We start from the raw sequence: 20,856 nt of genomic DNA, 5'->3' as shown, positions 1-20,856 counted from the left end.
ATATGTATAGATCAGGGGTGCACAACCTGCAGGCCAGAAGCCACATGTGGGCTATGATGCCCGTTTGTATAACTCCCCCCCCCCCCCCCCCCAACCATATAGACACAAAAATACTTGTATGATTATAGTTGAGCAGCTACAGACAGAGTAGTGGTCCGCAGCTGAGGAGCTAGGACAGGCAAGTTCTAATGGTGCGCTGGGTAGACCTCTCTGGATGCCTCCTACATCAGGACAATGGGGTCTCTAGACCAGTTCAACTTTTCAGAAAAGAGTAGGCAGTAGACCGGCTGCTGACCTTCAGTGTCTGCGGCTCCACTGTAGTTTATGGAAGTTGTAAGACATTAGGCAGTAAGTACAAAGCCCATAACCAATTGTAGAAAGACTTTTTCATTAATTTCTCCTTTTGGATAAACTCAGATATATTTTTTTATGAGGCGTTAGAAGTAGTGATGAGCGAGTATACTCATTGCTCGGGTTTTCCCGAGCATGCTCTGGTGATCTCCGAGTATTTGTTAGTGCTCGGAGATTTGGTTTTCATCGCCTCAGCTGCATGATTTACGGCTTCTAGCAAGCCTGAATACATGTGGGGATTCCCTAACAAACAGGCATTCCTCACATGTATTCAGCCTGTCTAGCAGCCATAAATCGTGCAGCTGAGACGAAGAAAACTAAATTTCCGAGAACTAACAAATGCTCGGAGATCACCCGAGCGTGCTCGGGAAATCCCAAGCAATGAGTATTCTTGCTCATCATTAGTTAGAAGTGGATGATACTGCAATATCCACATTAAAAAAAGATTGCGTCAAGTATTCTGAATAACATTCCTACTGGCTACAATGGGAACAGCCGCACAGCCAGCTCTTCCCTCTCCTAGTGTATCCTCACCCACCCCCTGCAGACTGTGAGCCCTCGCGGGCAGGGTCCTCCCTCCTTATGTACTCGTGTGCCTTGTTATCTGCTCATGTTTAATGTATTTGTCTATATTTGCCCCGTATTCACATGTAAAGCGCCATGGAATAAATGGCGCTATAAAAATGTATAATAATAATAATAATAAAATGTTCAAAATAACTTGAAAAACACAGCACAATGTGCACTACAAGAGATCTTCCCATTAAATACCTTTCCGACTGATTAGAAAGTGTATTTGATGCAGTTTTTTTATGTGGATTTAGGAGCAGAATCTATTTCTAAATCTTCCTTAAAAAAAACTCCGCCAATCAGTACTGTCATGGTAAGCTTGGAGTCCTAGAAGTAGAATTTGCACCTATCAGACATTTATGGTATATACAGGATGGGCCATTTATATGGATACACCTAATTAAAATGGGAATGGTTGGTGATATCAACTTCCTGTTTGTGGCCCATTAGTATATGGGAGAGGGAGAACTTTTCAAGATGGGTGGTGACAATGGTGGCCATTTTGAAGTTGGCCATTTTGGATCCAACTTTATTTTTTCCAATGGGAAAAGGGTCATGTGACACATCAAACCTATTGAGAATTTCACAAGAAAAACAATGGTGCACTTGATTTTAACCTAACTTTATTCTTTCTTGCGTTATTTACAAGTTTATGACCACTTACAAAATGTGTTTAAAGTGTTGCCCATTGTGTTGGATTGTCAATGCAACCCTCTTCTCCCACTCTTGACACACTGATAGCAACACTGCAGAAGAAATGGTAGCACAGGCTTCCAGTATCCCTTGTTTCAGATGCTGCACATCTCGTACCTTCACAGCATAGACAATTGCCTTCAGATGACCCCAAAGATAAGTCTAAGGGGGTCAGATCGGGTGACCTTGGTGGCCATTCAACTGGCCCACGATGACAAATCCACTTTCCAGGAAACTGTTCATGTAGGAATGCTCGGACCTGACACCCATAATGTGGTGGTGTACCATCTTGCTGGAGAAACTCAGAGAACGTTCCATCTTCAGTGCATAAAGAGGGCAACACATCATGATTCTTGAAAGAATAAAGTTACTTTAAAACCAAGCGCACCATTGTTTTTCTTGTGAAATTCTCAATAGGTTTGATGTGTCACATGACCCTCTTCCCATTGGAAAAAATAAAGTTGGATCCAAAATGGCTGACTTCAATATGGCCGTCATGGTCACCACCCACCTTGAAAAGTTTTCCCCCTCCCATATAATAATGTGCCACAAGCAGGAAGTTGATATCCCCAACCATTCCCATTTTATTTAGGTGTATCCATATAAATGTCCCAATCTGTACTTTGTCATACTGAACCAATCCTGGGGCTGCACTAAAAATTAAAGGGTTATTACCTTCCGTTACATTGTGGCCCTTGGATCAAAAAAGGTTGTGCACCCCTGCTCTAGATAAAGTAGTTTGGATACTTGCACAATCTTGCAGATTATGGAAAACTTATCTGAGATCGTCTGTAATGCCCAGGTGTAAGCTTATTCTAGATGGTGGCCCGATTCTAACGCATCGGGTATTCTAGAGTATGCATGTCCACGTAGTATATTGCCCAGCACCGTAGTATATTGCCCAGCGACATAGTATACAGCACGGAGCCACGTAGTATATTGCCCAGTGACGTAGTATACAGCACAGAGCCACGTAGTATATTGCACAGCGAAGTAGTATACAGCACAGAGCCGCGTAGTATATTGGCCAGTCACGTAGTATATTGCCCAGCCAGGTTTGTCACAGGTTAAAAAAATAAACATATACTCACCTTTCCGAGAGCCCCTTGTAGTCCACGGCAGCTTCCTGTCCCAGGGTTGGTATGAGCGCAGGGCCTGTGATGATGTCGCGGTCACATAACCATAACGTCATGGCAGGTCCTTCTCGCGCAGGGCCTGTGATGACGTCACGGTCACATGACCGTGACGTCATGGCAGGTCCTTCTCCCATACCATCTTTGCCATCGGAACCTGCAACGGAAGATGGCGGCCGGCGCGAGCGACTACGGAGGGTGAGTATAGCAGGTTTTTATTATTATTATTTTTAACATTACACTTTTTACTAAACATTACACTTTTTACTATTGATGCTTCATAGGCAGCGTCAATAGTAAAAAGTTGGGGACACACAGAGTTAATAGCGGCGTTAACGGAGTGCGTTACCCGCGGCATAACGCGGTCCGTTACCACCGGCATTAACCCTGTGTTAGCGGTGACCGGAGGGGAGTATGCGGGCGACAGGCACTGACTGCGGGGAGTAAGGAGCGGCCATTTTCTTCCGGACTGTGCCCGTCGCTGATTGGTCGCGGCAGCCATGACAGGCAGCTGGCGAGACCAATCAGCGAATGAATAGCCGTGACAGACAGAAAGACAGACAGACGGAAGTGACCCTTAGACAATTATATAGTAGATAATGTTGGAACATCCTATATTGCACGGCGAACCCTATAGTGTGCCATTCCTCTGTTGTAAGTGTTTCATATTTAGTAGACGCAACTCCATCATTTGTATCCAGTAATTTACTTAATGGAAAATGGTTACTCCCGATAACTCAGCTTTAACATTTATTAAACTCCAACATCGGTGATTCCACGCAATGGCACAATTCCTCCTTTGCTCTTAAACTGATGTTCTAATTTTGTAACCTCTCTTTTATCAATGGGAGAAAAAAAATTGATAAATCATTTTTCATATTGATATCAATTAGTTGTCCTAAGACTATTCCACCTCCAGGATCTCTCTATCGAGGCTAATTTCGATGCCCCTTACAGGCAACACATTGGGTTGAGAGGAGAGGAATGACAGACTATAGATGAAAAGAATACAGCTATAGGAATTATTGCATTCATGTGAATTAGCACTGTTCTAGCTTATTTTAGTGCCAGTTCTAGGTGCAGATACTGTATGATGGAAATCCTGCTGTCAAATCTGGATCAGTATTCCATAGCGAGATGCAACATAATCTAGTGTCACCAAGAGATGAAATCTCTGTATACCAGAAACCCATCTGAAAGAGCGGTCTCCGAAAGGGTGTCTGGATTGGCTACATCCTTAGGCCAGGTTCACACGAGCACATAAAAAAAAAATCTTTCATTTTTCATCCAGGAAAAATGGATGACGTTTCATTCATGTTGTCAACCACATGACATCCTTTTTTATAAACAATTTAAAACCTATAAAAAGCCAAATACCGTTACAGAGATTGAGTCCATATTGAGCTGGGTTTTTTGATGCACCTGTTGAGGCTAATGGGCAAGCCAATGTGGTTGGGGGGTTTGCAGACCATTTATCCATGTGTGAAACACAATTTCATTTTAAGTAGCACACATAGGGTTGACCAGCAAATGGCAAAAAGTGTGTTGACCAGTTTAAATTGTAGTGACCATCTGTGATATTTGTCTGGTTAAAACAAGCTATAAAACATATCCGCCGGGTAGGCTACTGATCAATGAGGGTCCGACTGCTGGGACCCGAAATGATCATCAGATAAGGGAATTTTTATTCCAAATGGGAACTTTTGTCCCCGTTACAAAATGGCTGATCAAGTCCTACACCCGACCATCATTCCATTCATTCTCTACAGTGTTTGAGTGCATCACTCAGCAGCCCAATAGAGTATCAAATGGAGCGCAGGTATAACCTGCCACTCCATTCTAACTGGGCTAAAAGTGTCCTCTTCAGCCTGTCGTTTCTGATCCCAATCGATCAATAAGTTATCGTCTATCTTGAAGATGCGGTACTTTGTTTCAATCAGACAACCCTATATATATATATATATCTATCTATCCTGGGAGTATCCAAATATTTTTGTTCAGTTACTATTGAAATAAATAAATGAGCCAAGTCCACCAATGTGGGAAGCACTTATAGGAAAATCCCTTTTTATGATGTCCACTTGATCTAGTGTAGAAGCTAGATATAAGAGGGCACCACCGTAGGTACAATATCTGGGATCTGCAAATCACATAGTGTGAGCAAGATGCATGAAAACACCAGAAGGAAAGCACTATGTAAATGAAAAGTGATCAACTAAGAATAAACAATCAATAATAAAAACATTTGAAAAGGACAGAGAAAAGCAAAATACTGGGGACTTAGACAAAATAGTGTCATAAGTCGAGTCCTCAAATAGTACCACTCAATAGGATATACGGTAATATTGAACATGGGGGTCTGAATGACCAGACAGTAAATTAGGCTAAGTTCACATTAGCATTTGAGTCCGCGCTGTGGTGCTGCGGATTTTTTCTCCTTAAGCTCCTCCTACTTCCGCATGCATCCTGTGTTCCTATCTTTAAGATTAGGTAGGCAGGGACATGCGTTGTATGCGGATGCGTCCACGTGCGTCATTTTGACGTGCCCGCATAACGCAAGAAAATGCAACATTTCCTTCGGAGGGTACATCAAAACGACGCACGCGGACGCATCCACATACAACTTATGTCCCTGCGTACCCAATGTTAAAGATAGGTACGCAGGACGCTGCGGACTCAAACGTTCATGTGAACCCGGCCTTAATATGTATGACAGGACATGGAGAGTCAAATGTGCAAATAAGCAAGGGTAGTAAAGTGCATAGCTGTGCAAAAATGCAGTACAGTCATCGACAAAAATATGTCACTACGATGAGGCACATATATTTATAAACCAAGACCTAGCATAAAGAGACAAATGCTCTGCCCTGCCCCATGCTGCTGGAAGAAAAAGGAAAAATTTGGTTAATAACCGACATGCAGAGCAGAGATAATACCCATGCTTCTGGCACAAAAGGAGGAGAGGTGAGGCCAGCGCCCCACGCGTAACGCCACTGCACAGGGTGGCTTTTTCAGGGGTAGAGTGGGCTTACCGAATAAGCTCTTATAGAACATAGATCCCTATAGTGCAGTAGTTTGGGGTCAGTAGAAGAATATGGCCAAATAAACCCAATGTATATTACGCATCTGAATGAGCCCAAAGTCAGATATACAATGTGTATGTGTATATATATATATATATATATATATATATATATATAATGTAATTTTTCTTCATGTATAACACATAATCAGTATATTCTAATGGCCTGTTCACACGTCCATATTTTTTTTTTTTAGTATAATGTAACCACAAAAGAAGTCTCAAAGAAAAATGTACATTTTTTTTAATGGCACTGCTCAAAACGCCCATATAACTCTATAGGTTCAAGAATATTACAGACAAAACAGATTCCTGCTGTCCGTTTGTAACAAAATATTTGACGGTAATATTGGACACACTAAAAAAACACTGATGAGGTTAGGCTGTTTTTTTGTGCAAAAAAATGTCATGAGCTTTAGATTTTGTTTCGTTTTTTTTTTTTTAATAAATAAAGCCATTACAAGAAATATTCCTAGAACTGTCTTTCTGTTTGTAGTTTGTAGAAAGGGGAAAAAATAAGTTTAGCATGTTCTCACAGGTGTTAAAAGGGTGTACAAGTGTGTTTTGCATGGTTTTATCTTTGGAGCTAAGGAGAATCCCAATATTAAGCGCGCACATTTTATTTTTTCTATCAAGTGCACCGTGGAAAAAAGAGACATAGGGAAACTCCTCAAAAACACAGCCGTTAAATGGAGGTTAAAATGTGGTCTCATAGCTGTCTTTTGATTTAGTCCTTAAGTCACGGGTGGGGAATCTTTTTCTGCCAAGGGCCATTTGGATATTTATACCATCCTTCGGGGGCCGTACCAACTCCGCTCACAAAGTACATCCTGACTCTGGCACTGGTTTCAGGAGGTAATCTTTCATTGCATGCCCTTCAGTGTTCAGTAGTGAACACTGCATGTGTGTGCTAACAGAGCAAGAAGAAATTAATGAGCTGGTGGCAATCAAAATACAGCTCCTTGCCCAAGAATGCGGTCCCTGAGAATCTGCCCGGGGGCCTGATAAAAGGTCATCGAGGGCCCTGGGGCCTGAGGTTCCCCACCCCTGCCTTAAGGGGAGCCTGTCATGTGAAAAAAAAAAAACGCTATTAGGCTGCAGATATGGAGTTAATCTGCAGGTTAATAGCGTGCTGAAGCCATGCAGCCGCAGCAACGGAAGCTGCCGGGAGGAAATTAATTTTATTCCTCCCGGCAGTCATAAAGGTGTGTCGGGGCACAACTTCAGTCACTGAGTGGCTGATGTAACAACATGCCGGCACGGACTAGAACGGACATGTCTCTCTGTGTTTCGCATAGACACATGGTCCGTGAAAAATACAGATAAATGAACAGCACTATAGATTATAATGGGTAGGTATTGTATCCGGAAAAAAAAAGGCAGACTTCTAGATCAGCTCCTCATTGGCGATATCTAGGAGGGAGGAGAGAAAGTGCTGTGAAGAACTGTCCAATTGGTCTACAAACAGAAATTTCACATAGTGCCTTCCAAAATCAACACGAGAATATCTATGTAATAAAGAGACATGTCAGAATCAGTGGGGGTCATTTGTACCTGGTTAACTCATAATATTTTATTTTTTTATTTATTTTGTTTGAGCAAGTGTCAGGTCCTCTTTGATAGTTTTGGTTTAGTTGTCTAAAGAGCAATTAAAGGGGCTGTCTGATCTAAAATATGTCTGCAGTCACTGTGACTGCAGACTTATGAATCCCCCAGCACGCGCACTGTGCACTGCAAGGATTCCCTGGTTTCTGAGTCAGGACTAGCGGTGATGTATGCGTTATGCATAGTCCCAGCCAGAACCCGTCTAGGGGGCGCAACCTCACTCCATACACTTGTATTGAGCATGGCCAGGCCCACTGGATGGCCGCATCACTAGACAGGGTGTATGGAGTGAGGTCGAGCTCTGGCCGGTGTATGCACAACACATATATCACTGGCAGATCTTTGCAACAGTGTGTACACTGGTGAGACTAACAAGTCTGCACCAAGTGACTGTATTCTAATCATTTTTGACCAGACAACCCCTTTAATGTTTTAGAAATGTATATAAATGTGTACAGAGCTTAATATATACATAGGTAAAGATTACTAAAGGTCATGCGTAAAAGGTGTAAAAACTGTTTCGAAAAATAAAAAGTGTACAATACTTGGCAGTCAATTCCATGTTATAAATGTATTTACCTGCTCCCAAGAACAAGAGCAGAAACTGTTGGCATAGGTCCTCAACTCATGTCAACAGACCATGATTTTTACGCTTTTCAGCATTGACACTGATCTCTCCTTTAAACCACATATCCAAACCCTTTCCACTTCCTGCCGCCTCCAACTCAAAAATATTTCACAGATCCGCACATTCCTAAACCAAGAATCTGCAAAGACCCTAGTCCATGCCCTCATCATCTCCCGCCTTGACTACTGTAACCACCTGCTCTGTGGCCTCCCCTCTAACACTCTTGCACCCCTCCAATCTATTCTAAACTCTGCTGCCCGACTAATCCACCTGTCCCCCCGCTATTCCCCGGCCTCTCCCCTCTGTCAATCCCTGCACTGGCTCCCCATCACCCAGAGACTCCAGTACAAAAGCCTAACCATGACATACAAAGCCATCCACAACCTGTCTCCTCCATACATCTGTGACCTCGTCTCCCGGTACTTTTCTGCACGCAACCTCCGATCCTCACAAGATCTCCTTCTCTACTCCCCTATTATCTCCTCTTCCCACAATCGCATACAAGATTTCTCTCGTGCATCCCCCCTACTCTGGAATTCTCTACCACAACATATCAGACTCTCGCCTACCATCGAAACCTTCAAAAAGAACCTGAAGACCCACCTCTTCCGACAAGCCTACAACCTGCAGTAACCACCGATTGACCAAACCGCTGCACGGCCAGCTCTACCCTCACCTACTGTATCCTCACCCATCCCTTGTAGATTGTGAGCCCTCGCGGGCAGGGTCCTCTCTCCTCCTGTACCAGTTGCGACTTGTATTGTTCAAGATTATTGTACTTGTTTTATTATGTATGCCCCTCCTCACATGTAAAGCGCCATGGAATAAATGGCGCTATAATAATAAATAATAATAATTGGGTTGGACTGATAAAGCTACCCCCTGCTCCATAGGACAGCCTGCAGGAAGGGCAGGTGATTGTTTGGGCTTAACACCACCTACCCATTTCATCCAGCTGTTATGCCTAAGGAAGAAGTGGCAATGGGAAGCATCTTTTCCTAAGGTGAAGACATGGAAGAATCCTAGGAAGAAAAGCCTAACAAACTTGGTTGCACAATTAACCCCGTCCTGATAGCCACTGTATTTGTATGACGGATGTTGTGCCACATGTGTGGGGTTTCATCTACGCCTGCCCAATATTATTATCACACCAATGTTTAACCTTTTTACATACCTCAGTCAATAGCAATCACTGCATCTAAGTTGGGGGAAGGGGAGCATCACCTTATAGCAGGGTCTGGATGGCTTTATCAATCTCCCACTGCCATCGTTGTGCTTCTTTGATGAACTTGTAGGCAGGGCGTTAAAGGGAACCTGTCAGCAGCATTGTGCACGGTAACCTACAGACAGTGTCAGGTCGGCACCATAATACTGATTAAAATGATACCTTGGTTGATGAAATCCATCTTGTGGTGGTTTTTAAATCCTTATTGTCAGTGTTGAGTTAATGATATGCTCGTGCCCCGGGGCGCCCTGTGGGAGTCTTCATGTGGTGCTTTGATTAGGTATTCATAATGCAGCCTGCTGACAGAAAAAAAAACCTTCTGCAGGCAGGCAGGCGCCAGCCATAATCGCATGTTTAGTGTCCTAACAATAACTGTTTGATGTTATTCAGATAGTAAAGAAAAAAATCCATTTGAGAATGCCGCCCGCCCCGCCTGCGCAATAGCAGCTATCGGTGTATATAGAGGAGATTTGATAGCTGCTATTGCGCAGTTGGCACCAACTTGCTAGAGAAGACTTGCTCCAAGATTTCTGTCTCCAAACGCTGCTGCTGCGCGGGTGGCACCATCTTGGAGGAGGATCACCTTTATGTACACCGATATCTACTACTACACGGGTGCCATTTAAAAAAAAAAAAAAAAAAATCACCTGCCTCCAGAAGGTTGGGGTTTTTTTTTATTTTTCTTCAGTATGAACAGATATTCATTATGTAAACTAGGGGGCAGGTCAGTGAGGGATCAGCGACCTGTCAGCAGTCTGCATTATGAATACCTAATTAGAGCACCACATGAAGACCCCCCACAGGCTGCCCCGGGGGCCATAAGCATATCATTAACTAAACACTGACAATAAGGAATAAACAACAACCACAAGACAGATTTAATCACCCCAGGTATCATTGTAGTCAGTATAACGGCGCCGACCTGACACTGTCTGTAGGTTACTGTGCATAATACTACTGACTGGTTCCCTTTAAAAAAAACTTTTTTAAAATGGCAACATAGGAAAAAAGTATTGGGGTGTATGTGCAAGGACAAAGACAATTCTATTAATTTTCCATCCTTTATGTAAAAAAAATGTGTGTGTATATGTGTATAATATATTATAATGTATTTATTTAGTGTCACCAAGTTCATAAAAGTAAAATATACGATCTGGCGTGACTTTTTAGTCACCTTGGATCAGGGTAAAAAAAAAAAAACACTCAGTCTGATGCACCTCAAGATACAAACTATGGCACATCCTGAAAAAGAAGAAAAAAAACTGTTCATCACACAGATCCATCGTTAAGAAAAAATAGCTTTTTAAAAAAGTTTTTATTTTTAAAAGCAGTAAAACATGAGTGATAAGTTTGATATTGGCGTACTAGAATAAAGACAATAAAGACGACAGCATTTTTTTTTTTTACTGGAAGTGTACAATGAAAACCTACCAACAATTGTGGAATTTTTTTTTTTTGTTTGTTTTTTCCCTCTCCATTTCTCCCCACAACATTTTTTTAGTGTGTAAAGTAACTGGTGGCGTTCAAACTTGTCCCACAAAACAAAGGACTGTACATGGATGGGATATGTCAGTAGAAAAATAAAAAAAATTTCTTGGTGAAGACTGGAAAACAAAGACGATTAATAAAAATGGTCACAGTGGGGAGAAGGGTGAAACAGGGTGTTGGAGGGGTGAGAGATGTTGGTCCATTAGCATTGCTAACAATCTATACTTTCTGTTATGGTACTCTTAGGGCTCATACTCACTTGCGCGAAACTCGGATGAGTCTCGCATGTCAATACCCGTTCTGCTGCCGGCACTCAGATCGGAGCGTGCGGCCAAATACATGCAGCCGCACGCTCCGCTCCTCTGTGCCAGGTGCAGTGGTGGGTATTGCCATGCGAGAGTCATCCGAGTTTCTCGCAAGTGAGTATGAGCCCTTAGGACAGGTTAACACTGCATAATTGCCTTGGTGAATTGACCACTGACTGGCTACATGCAAGGCATTTATTGGACTGGCTGACTGCACTCCAGTGTGCATAGAATGATCATTAATATGATTGTTCTGTGCACATAGAACATATTGTCAACAGCACATTACTTGTTTAGACAAGTTTAGATAACTTCTGACTTTGGTTAAAAATCCTCTTACGTGACATGAGCGGTTTGCTCTTTCATCATTGCAGCACCTCAACTGGAAAAATTAGTTAGTGTACAGTCCCCACCTAAATCAATAGACTGTGCATTAGCGTTGGTGTGAATCTATTTGCATGATCCGATCCAGTAGCCTTGTCCGTAAACTATGACCCTCAAACTGGAGCCCTGAGAACTGCCTCATACCTCTCTTCTGGCATCCGCAATTCTTCTTTTGATTAGCTGGCCTGGCACAGCGTCACATGTGTCAAGCCTTAATGATGACATCGTACCAGGCCAGCTAACCAAAAGCCGTGGTTTCCAGAAGATAGGAGGCGATTATCAGGGCTCCCTTCCAACAGAACACTGGTCACAAATGAATGACTTGGCCAATAGACCAGGTACTTCAAATCAATTCGCACCATCTCTACTGTGCATATGCTCTTTAGTGTAGTGTAAGTACATTGCTACCAATCGTTAGCTTCCTTAGTTTCTCAGTCAAAGTTTTATGGATTTTTGAAAAGTAAACAATCATTCACACGAAATCATGAAAAACGTTATACATAGTACATTTTGGTGAATAAAAAACAGTTCTATAAGAGGATATAAAGAAAGGGAGAAAGTTAATACAGGAAGGAAATGTGGACAGGAGGAGTTGGGACGTATGAAAAAGAGAGTTAGACAGATTAAGAATAGCAATCTGAACTTGAGAAACACTTGAGACTTGTAGGTGTTGTAGAAAATATATTTTGAGAACAGTCAGAGGGAGAGAAGGATTGTATACAAAGGACTTGTCATGGATCATTTTAGAATATTTCTACAGAGTGGAAAAGAAAGAAAGGTCTCCCAAAGGAACCACTTATTAGTAGTAGTGGACCTCTATTGTTGAGTTTGGGCTATCATTGTATCCATACGGTTGGTTGCAGATATCTCAGCAAACCATTCCTCCAAATGTCGGGGAATTATTGCTTTGGAAGCTTGAAGAACATGCCGTAGAAGGGATTTTTTGTGAATGGATTTGGACATAGGAAACCTTTACAGCAGTAATGCTTTCGGGGATGAGGGCACCAACATACTAGTAACCTCTTTTAACCATTTTAATCACCTCTCCCAAAAAGCTCCCAGAATCAGACAAAACCACCACATGTGTGTTATTGTTCCTTCTTCTGTCCCACAACACCAGCATAAGTTGGAGACTCCCGGATACTATTTATGTAAAGCAGAGGGAACCCGACACCATCTAGAGACCATTTTAAAAAGGCTCGCTTGTGACTTGGTTACGATAACCAATTTATGGGACAAAAAGAAACATTTATCCCACTGCTCTCATGTGAAAGTTTTGTTTAGCTCAGTTTCCCAGGTCTTACTGAACGGAGGGATAAGCTCAAGTTCTGGTTCTAATCTAATATATAAAGCTGAATGTGTATGTATGTATGTGTGTATGTATGTGTGTATGTCCGGGATTGGCATCTGCACCGTCGCAGCTACAGCCATAAAATTTTGCACAGTCACACATCTGGACCCCGAGAGCGTCATAGGCTATGTTGTGGGGCGAAATTTTAACCCCGTGCGTTCCAATTCACCAAACAATTTTGCCCCCATCTACATAATGGGGAAAAAGTGAAAGGAAAAGTGTTGGAGGCGTCGCAGCTACAGCCACAAAATTTTGCACAGTCACACATCTGGACCCCAAGAGCGTCATAGGCTATGTTGGGGAAAAAGTGAAAGGAAAAGTTTTGGAGGCAAATTGACAGCTGCCAGATGTGAACAAGGGGGACTTAAAGACTGAGAGTGATGGTACCAAAGAGTATATACCGTACAGTTGCTAAGGTGGGGCCCCGACATGGGATACTCACCACACACGGGGATATGAACACACTCACAAAATGCACCACACTCTACCATGTGCTTGAACACATATACCACCCTCAGCACACATTTCACCACACATACACCAACCTCGCTTCATAAAAGTCGAAACACGAAAGTCGCCGCTCAAAACTCGCCACGGGCAAAACTCGCCACATGCAAAAATAGGCTCACGCAAAACTCGACACACGTGCAAAACTCACCTCATGGAAAACTCACCACACGCAAAACTTGCACACGCGGAAAAATTGCCACTTGCAGAAAAGTTGCAACACATGCAAAAGTTGCCTCACACTAAACTTGCACATACTCAAAAGGCACCACACATAAAACTCGCCATGCACAAAACTTGCTGCACACAACTTGCTACACTAACCTGTCACATGCAACTCGACACACAAAAAGTTGCTACACGCATGTCACCACACAAAACTCATCTCACAAAAGTCGCTACATGCATGTCGCCACACGCAACTCAACACACACAACTTGACACACGAAACTCGCCCTAAAACACACACAAGTCTGGTATTAGCCTTCAAAAATAAAAATCTGATAAATAAGCAGACAAACTACAAGAGCAACAAATGTACCATATAGGAAATCCGGCAGCTGTCAGTCACATGCCCTGTCTATTATGTGTATATGTGAGCTAATATATACTGCCAGGGGGGAGGGCTTTCTGTTGGCTGGGGATTTATCAGGCTGCCAATTTAGCTACTGAGGTAAAAATACTGACCAAATAACGTGTGAACGAGGTCTAATACAGGAGGAGATGACACACAGATATATTCTATGTACAGGGGAGATGACACACAGGTATATACTATATACAGGAGGAGATGACACACAGATATATACTATATACAGGAGAGATGAGACACAGGTATATACTATATAGAGGAGGAGATGACATACAGGTACATACTATATACAGGAGGAGATGACATACAGGTATATACTAAATACAGGAGCAGATGACCTACAGGTATATACTATATACAGGGGAGATGACACACAGGTATATACTATATACAGGAGGAGATGACATACAGGTATATACAATATATAGGAGGAGATGACATACAGGTATATACTATATACAGGGGAGATGACACACAGCAGGTATATACTATATACAGGGGAGATGACATACAGGTATATACTATATACAGGAGATAACATACAGGTGTATACTATATATAAGGGAGATGACAAACATGTATATACTGAGGTGAAAATGAGAGGTGTGAGTGCAAAATGAGGGGAGTGAGGGAAAATAGTGGAGTGAGGGGGAAAATGAAAGATGTGATGGGGAAAATGAGAGGCGTGATGGGAAAATAAGAGAAGTGAAGTGCTATAACTAACCACAGATATTTACTATGCCCAGGCAACGCCGGGCTCTTAAGCTAGTAATTTATAAATACTCAAAATGGTATGTGTAGAACCTGAAGCATCGACACACCTCTTCTCAAAAATTGATAGGGGGCGAGCGTAATCGAGTCTACCATTGAGAGAGGAGTAGAAATGTTGGAGTTTATCATATTCAAAACTATGAGGGATCAGCAGTGTCCGATCCCTCAGAATGGAAGGAAGAAGTAGGAGCTCACCTTCAGGTCATGTCTGGTGAACGTGAAGAGGTGATTTCCTAGTACTGCTCAAAAAGGAATGTGTGGAGGAACCCGGGGGAAATTCATGATTGTCTGTTATTAGTTGTACGGGCCCTTTTGGATCTACTATAATGCCCTTCATGGATGGATAATGAATTGTTTTCAGTGTTTGTTTTACAGTAGAGGACAAGGGAATATTGTTCTGTGATATAGAGGACCAGGTCCAGGGCACTGTAGCAACTAACTGTGGACAAATATCTTGTGCGATATGGACCCACGACTTTGAGGTATAACAATGTGATAAATAGAGTGTCCTCACATGTGCAGCTACTAAGTAATAAGAACTACAGTCAGGCAAACTGACTCCTCCCATTGCTTTGGGGCAAGTTAGGATATTATTTCTAAGTCTCGGATGCCTTGCCAACCACACAAACCGCCCAAAGTTGCATTGAATTTTGATCCAAAAGAGGAAGGTATATATGCTGGGATGTTTTGTAGTAAGTATAACAGCCGAGATAGGATATTGATCTTGCCAAACCAGGAATATTCACTTCTGTCCCAGGAAATTAGATTTTCCTCAATTTTCATCCATTTTGTTCAAACTTAAGTGAGAGGTCGGAAGATATGAGTGACTAAATAATTTATAGCATTGTTTGAGGGTAATTTAAAGGGGTAGTTAGATTTTAGAGTGCTAATTAATTGTTGGGAAGTGAACTATTGAGTTAGCTCAAGGGTTTCCCAAAGTATCTGGCCTGAGGGCTCCAACGCATTTGCTTATAGAGGTGTCTGATTCCCCTGAAACACAAGGGGATCTAGTTGCTGGAGAAATCAATTGGTGGCACAGTGGAAACCGTGGGCCCGCAGGCTGGAGCACATGGGGAGCCAGAGGCTTTGGTTGTGCCTAGTGCTTCATGAGGTTGTTGGCCATCTTTTAATGGTGCTGTCTCCCTACCTCCAGTACCTGGTGTAGCTGGCTGAGGCTCCCAGGAACCTGGCAGCACGTTATCACCAGAGACCAATGGAGCCTGTGTGGGGTCCTCCTGCTCTGAGCGTTTGGAGCGAGTGAGTAGTGTGGGAATATATCACCCTGGAAAGGGAGTGTGTCTTGTAGCAGACTGGCGACTTGCCTTTCTCATGGATTTGCCCATTATGCGGAGTGAATGTCGGCGTTTAGACATGCACGTTCCCGAAGCTTATGGTCATGCCCTCCCACACACACTTCCTTAGTTACTAGCACCGCTTCGGTCATCTTCTAGCTCACATGGCCAGAAAGCAGACAAGTGTTCCACACAGGGGTTTATATGTGGACCAGAAGTCACGTCTTCAAGGTAAGTCTATGGACTCACCACCCTGGCCAAGAAGAATGCTATTTTTCAAACGCCTAAAGTGAATGGCCTACCTTAAACGCCATATTTTTAACCTACCATAATTTGGCCTAAAACTGTGTTCTGATGAATTTACTAATGTCTTTTTTTTTCAGCCAGAGTTTTAAATGCCCTACATAAGAAGTAAGCTACTGCTAATGGTGGCTACAGGCATCTGATATTGAGAATTTTTTAGAGTACCAGGCAGGGAAAATAGATTTATATAGTGTGAAATTGTTTTTGTACTTACTTGTACAGTTTCTTTATATTCTCAATATTACAATTTACATTACAGTGTATAATAAGAGAATAGCTGTGACTGTTCTTTCTTTTTTCAGTACCAACGCTGCAGCTAAAGGAGGAGTTTCTTGACGGAGAAGACTATTCATTTCTGCAAGGAGCTTCAGATCAGGAAAGTAATGGATCTGGCAGCTATTACATTAAACAGGAACCTTGATGCAGATTTTATGATTCTTAATCATAATTTAAGAATGTTTTCATATAAAAGAAAAAAAGACTATTTGAAAAACAAAACACAAATGGACTCCTGTGCAGGGACACTCTGGGAAGTGACAAAGAAAATATTTTAGTGAAGAAAAAAAAAAAAAAAGATTTTACAGTTTATTAAATAACATTAACGATTTTGTGTTGTATTTGAAGTTTTTGAAAAGAATTTTAATATTTTCAAATTTTACAAATATTGTGCATTGTGGGCACTGCAACAAAATTCTTAGTTTTTTGGTACACTTAGCAGGGCTACATATATTTGTTTAGGAAGGGTGATATTTTGCAGAAAAAAAATAACAAAAAAAATTACACTTGGTACACACTGGGTAGCTTTTTTTTTTCCGTGACCAGGAAATTTTTAGTTGATTTTTTTGTTTGTTTCGTTATTAAATGTTTCAAGATGTTATGTAAAACCTGCCCATCTATAATTATCCTTAAAATAACTATTGAGCTTTAAGCTCAGTTTAATTGACCGGAATACACCCGCTTCCTTGTTATTATAGTTCAGACCATTGTCTTTCATTTTCTGCCATATTTTTATATTATTATTTTTACTTTTCATGTTTCAGTGACAACTATTAAACTAAAACACATACAAAGATCATATTTTAACAATGTTTTTCTGTGCTTTTAGTTCCATTATAAGACTGTTTACTTCTCTTTCATTAGGAAGTGACTGAACTATACAGTGATCTTGATTTCTTTAGACTGAATACCACATAGCTCTGTCTATAAATGTGAATGTTCACCCATAAGTGAACAGTTGACCGTTCAGGTCAGATTGCAGATTGTTTCAAAAATTCCCGGAAAAAAAACTGTGTAGTGCTACTGATTCTAGCGGACCCTATTCTAGTCAATTAGGTTCTGCTTTAGAGAAGCATTCCCAGCTGGTATTGTATTCCCTAATTCCTACTAAATATGTTCGTAGCGTAATGTAAGGACATTGACCGATCGCCGCTGTCTTCTCCGATTTCCAGTGGCACTTTGGTCCTCTTGTAGACCACATCACCTCAGATCCGACTAGCCTGCTCCCAAAATGTATGTGTGTGGACTAGAAGTCGCATTCCCAGGGTAAGTCTATGGAATCTGGTTCTGAGTTTCATAGGCTTGGATTGGGAAAGCAGAACTGTGTGAGACGGCAAAGCTGAATAGTGGTCAAATGATGGGTGCCAAGGAGGAGCAGTGCTCGAAACCTGAAAAGTTGACAATATGTAAGTTTTTCAATGCACTTTCACTACAGTACACAAATATTTAGAGGGGTCTAGGGAATAAAAATGTAGCCAGGAAGTGTCTTTAACATTAGTAATATTTTCTAGTAAAGGGAATTAGTAACAAAATCGATCATCAGGTTTTTGCTACCTCATCTGAGAGCAGCATGATGTAGTCCCTGATACCAGCGATGTCACTTACTGGGCCTATTGTTGTCAATTTGGCACCTTTCTGTGTGCATAGTCAGAAAGCAGCCAATCAGTGATGGGGCAGGTATATTCAAGACTAATTAATATGGAGGACTACCTGACAGCAAGTTTCCTGCTTATAAAACTGTGATTTTATCAAAACTACAGCAAGCAGCCTAGTAAGCAACAGATAACTGGAATTATCTCTCTATCTCTGCATTAAAATAAAAAAATTAAAATAATGAAGTAGTCAGCTCACCAAACTGGGCGTAGAAAATTCGGAGTTTCCAAAGCCACGCACGGATCAAGTCAGGGCAGCTGTGGTAGAAGCAATAAGTAGAGGATGCGATCCAGCAATGAAGAGGCTTTCAATCTGAAATATAAAACGCAGCATTTATTAGGCCATTTCAATGAACCTCCAAGTATAACATTGGCAATGGTGCAAATCAGGTACTAATGGCAGGACCCGTGCATTTCGACTTGCGTCTTACTCATGGCCTGACCTTCTGGTTGGCCATCAGTCTTTTATATGTATGAAAGTGATTTAAGGGCGTTCTCCTTGACAATATGATTAACTAGTCAGAAGGTGTCATTAGTGTGAACGTTACAACAAGAAAACGTGCCTTTGATAAAAACAACATAATGACAAAAAGTAATCCAAAAAACACATACCGTATTCAATATTGTAATATCAGATCGCGTCTTAAATTGAGACCATAGGACAAACGGGTTTCTAACATAAAATCCAATAGGACTCTCTCTTCAGCAACTTGCATTTATGATCCCCTACACGTAACGGTTTGTAGACCATCCCTATGCCTGAAAACCTATAGCGAGTCAAATCACCATTGTGTATTCTAGCAAAGTGTTTTGAAACATCTGATACTGACATTGCTAAAGGGTTAATCGCATCAGAGAGGTGTCGTGTTATGTGTACTTTTAATGGACCAGTGGTGCAGCCTATATATTGAATTTTACATATAGTACATTCAATGAGATGGATAACGTTGACTGAAATCATGGATTATAAAATTCTGTTGATTAGAGATTGAAAGCCACATCTATAGTACAAAAATAACATGGTATGGTTAATTTATTGATGATCTCCTTATAGTGTGGGAGGGTACACATGATGAAGCCAAGGGATTTTTAGAATAGATAAATAATAACAACCTTTCCACCTAAATTTTACCAACTTTTTTCATGATACTCGCAAGCATCAACGTCTTGGATTTACAGTTAAGATCAGATATCGTTATCATACAGTTAGCATAGCACCTTATTAAAAGTCTACAGCTAATAACTCCATCCTTATAGCCCAATCCTGTCACTCTCCACATGTTAAAAAAAATTTCCTTTTCTGGGAACTCATCATGATAAAACACAATTGAATCTACAAATGCTTGTATACGCTGATGTAAGGACCCGTTTCTTTCCACGATGGGAAGGGAAAATATCTTAAGTCTAATCCAACCCAAATTTATGTACATATTCAACATGCTCCCCATCCTAATCTCCTCCTCCTTCCTAGCAAAAATCCATTCACTTTTCTTTAAATATATTTGGCATGAATGCAAACACCATATAAATTCTAAAACTCTCACTTTACCAAAAGATATGGGTGGAATGGGGGCCCTAGATATCGCAAAATACTACCAAGCAACGCAACTCACTAGAACAGTAGACTGGGTCAGGGGCACGGTAGATAAACAGTGGGACAAATTAGAAGAATACATGTCCCCACTCCCTTTGCAGTCGCTCTTGTTAGGACACGCCAATACCCAAGTTTCGCCTCCGTTGCATTAACACACACACTAACCACAATTAAAATTTGGAAAAGAACATCTAGAGTTCTAGCACCCCCCATTTCCCCACTAACAAAAATCACTGACCTATTAGATATCACCTCCCGACAACGGACTAAATACTGGTTGATCAGCTCTTTATGGACGGCACACTTCTCCTGCTAAATGAAATGCGCAAACTTCTAGGACTCTCGGGTCTTACATTCCTACAACATGGGACACTCACCTATCTTTTTCGCCAACAGGAACACCAAGTGGACCTAGATAGACCTCTAACACCTTATGAAGTCCTTTGTGCCAAAACTAAGCCGCCTACCAAAACTCTTTCAGTAATATACCAATTACTACTCAAAATTGATGTGCCTTTGAAACGGGTATATTTATCACAGTGAGAATAAGCCCTAGGTATTTTCATTTCTGAAACAGGTAAAACATATCTATAGGGAATCCCATGGCCCTTCACATTGCGTACGAAGAGAATTCCTTTAAAATAATAACTAGGTGGTATATCGTCCCTAAACAAATTCATAGATGGCACCGAACCTCGCCGGATATATGTTGGAGGTGTGGAAAGGATGATGGAAGTTATGTTCACATATGATGGTCCTGCCAAGTCCTTCAGGTATTTTGGAAGAAAGTAGCCATGACTATCAAAGAGGTTCTAGGCAAACAAATCATTTTAATGCCAAAGACTGCACTATTAAACTTCCCAACATGGCTGGACAATAAGAGAGCCACTAAACTGGCAAAATCTATCCAAGGTTATCCATCTCATTGAAGGTACTATATGTAAAGTTCAATATATAGGCTGCACCACTGGTCCATTAAAAGTACACATAAGACAACACCTTTCTGATGTGATTAACCCTTTAGCAGTGTCATCATCATTTGTTTGGAAACACT

General features: G+C 41.5%; 1 protein-coding gene across 2 annotated transcripts in view; it reads left to right on the top strand.

Annotated features, from left to right (window-relative positions):
* MBTD1 (mbt domain containing 1) overlaps positions 1-16,886 on the top strand; it is a 108,761-nt gene extending 91,875 nt beyond the window's left edge. For both annotated transcript variants that reach the window (XM_069752496.1, XM_069752497.1), the window contains exon 16: positions 16,583-16,886. In XM_069752496.1, coding sequence (XP_069608597.1) covers positions 16,583-16,701 — 119 coding nt within the window. In that variant the 3' untranslated portion in view covers positions 16,702-16,886. The remainder of the gene's footprint in view (positions 1-16,582) is intronic.
* The last annotated feature ends 3,970 nt before the right edge of the window (positions 16,887-20,856 follow it).

Source organism: Ranitomeya imitator, chromosome 2, assembly GCF_032444005.1.
Source record: "Ranitomeya imitator isolate aRanImi1 chromosome 2, aRanImi1.pri, whole genome shotgun sequence".
Taxonomy (NCBI): Eukaryota; Metazoa; Chordata; class Amphibia; order Anura; family Dendrobatidae; genus Ranitomeya; species Ranitomeya imitator.
Note: the sequence above shows the minus strand (reverse complement) of the source record. Positions and strands in the feature narration are given on the sequence as shown.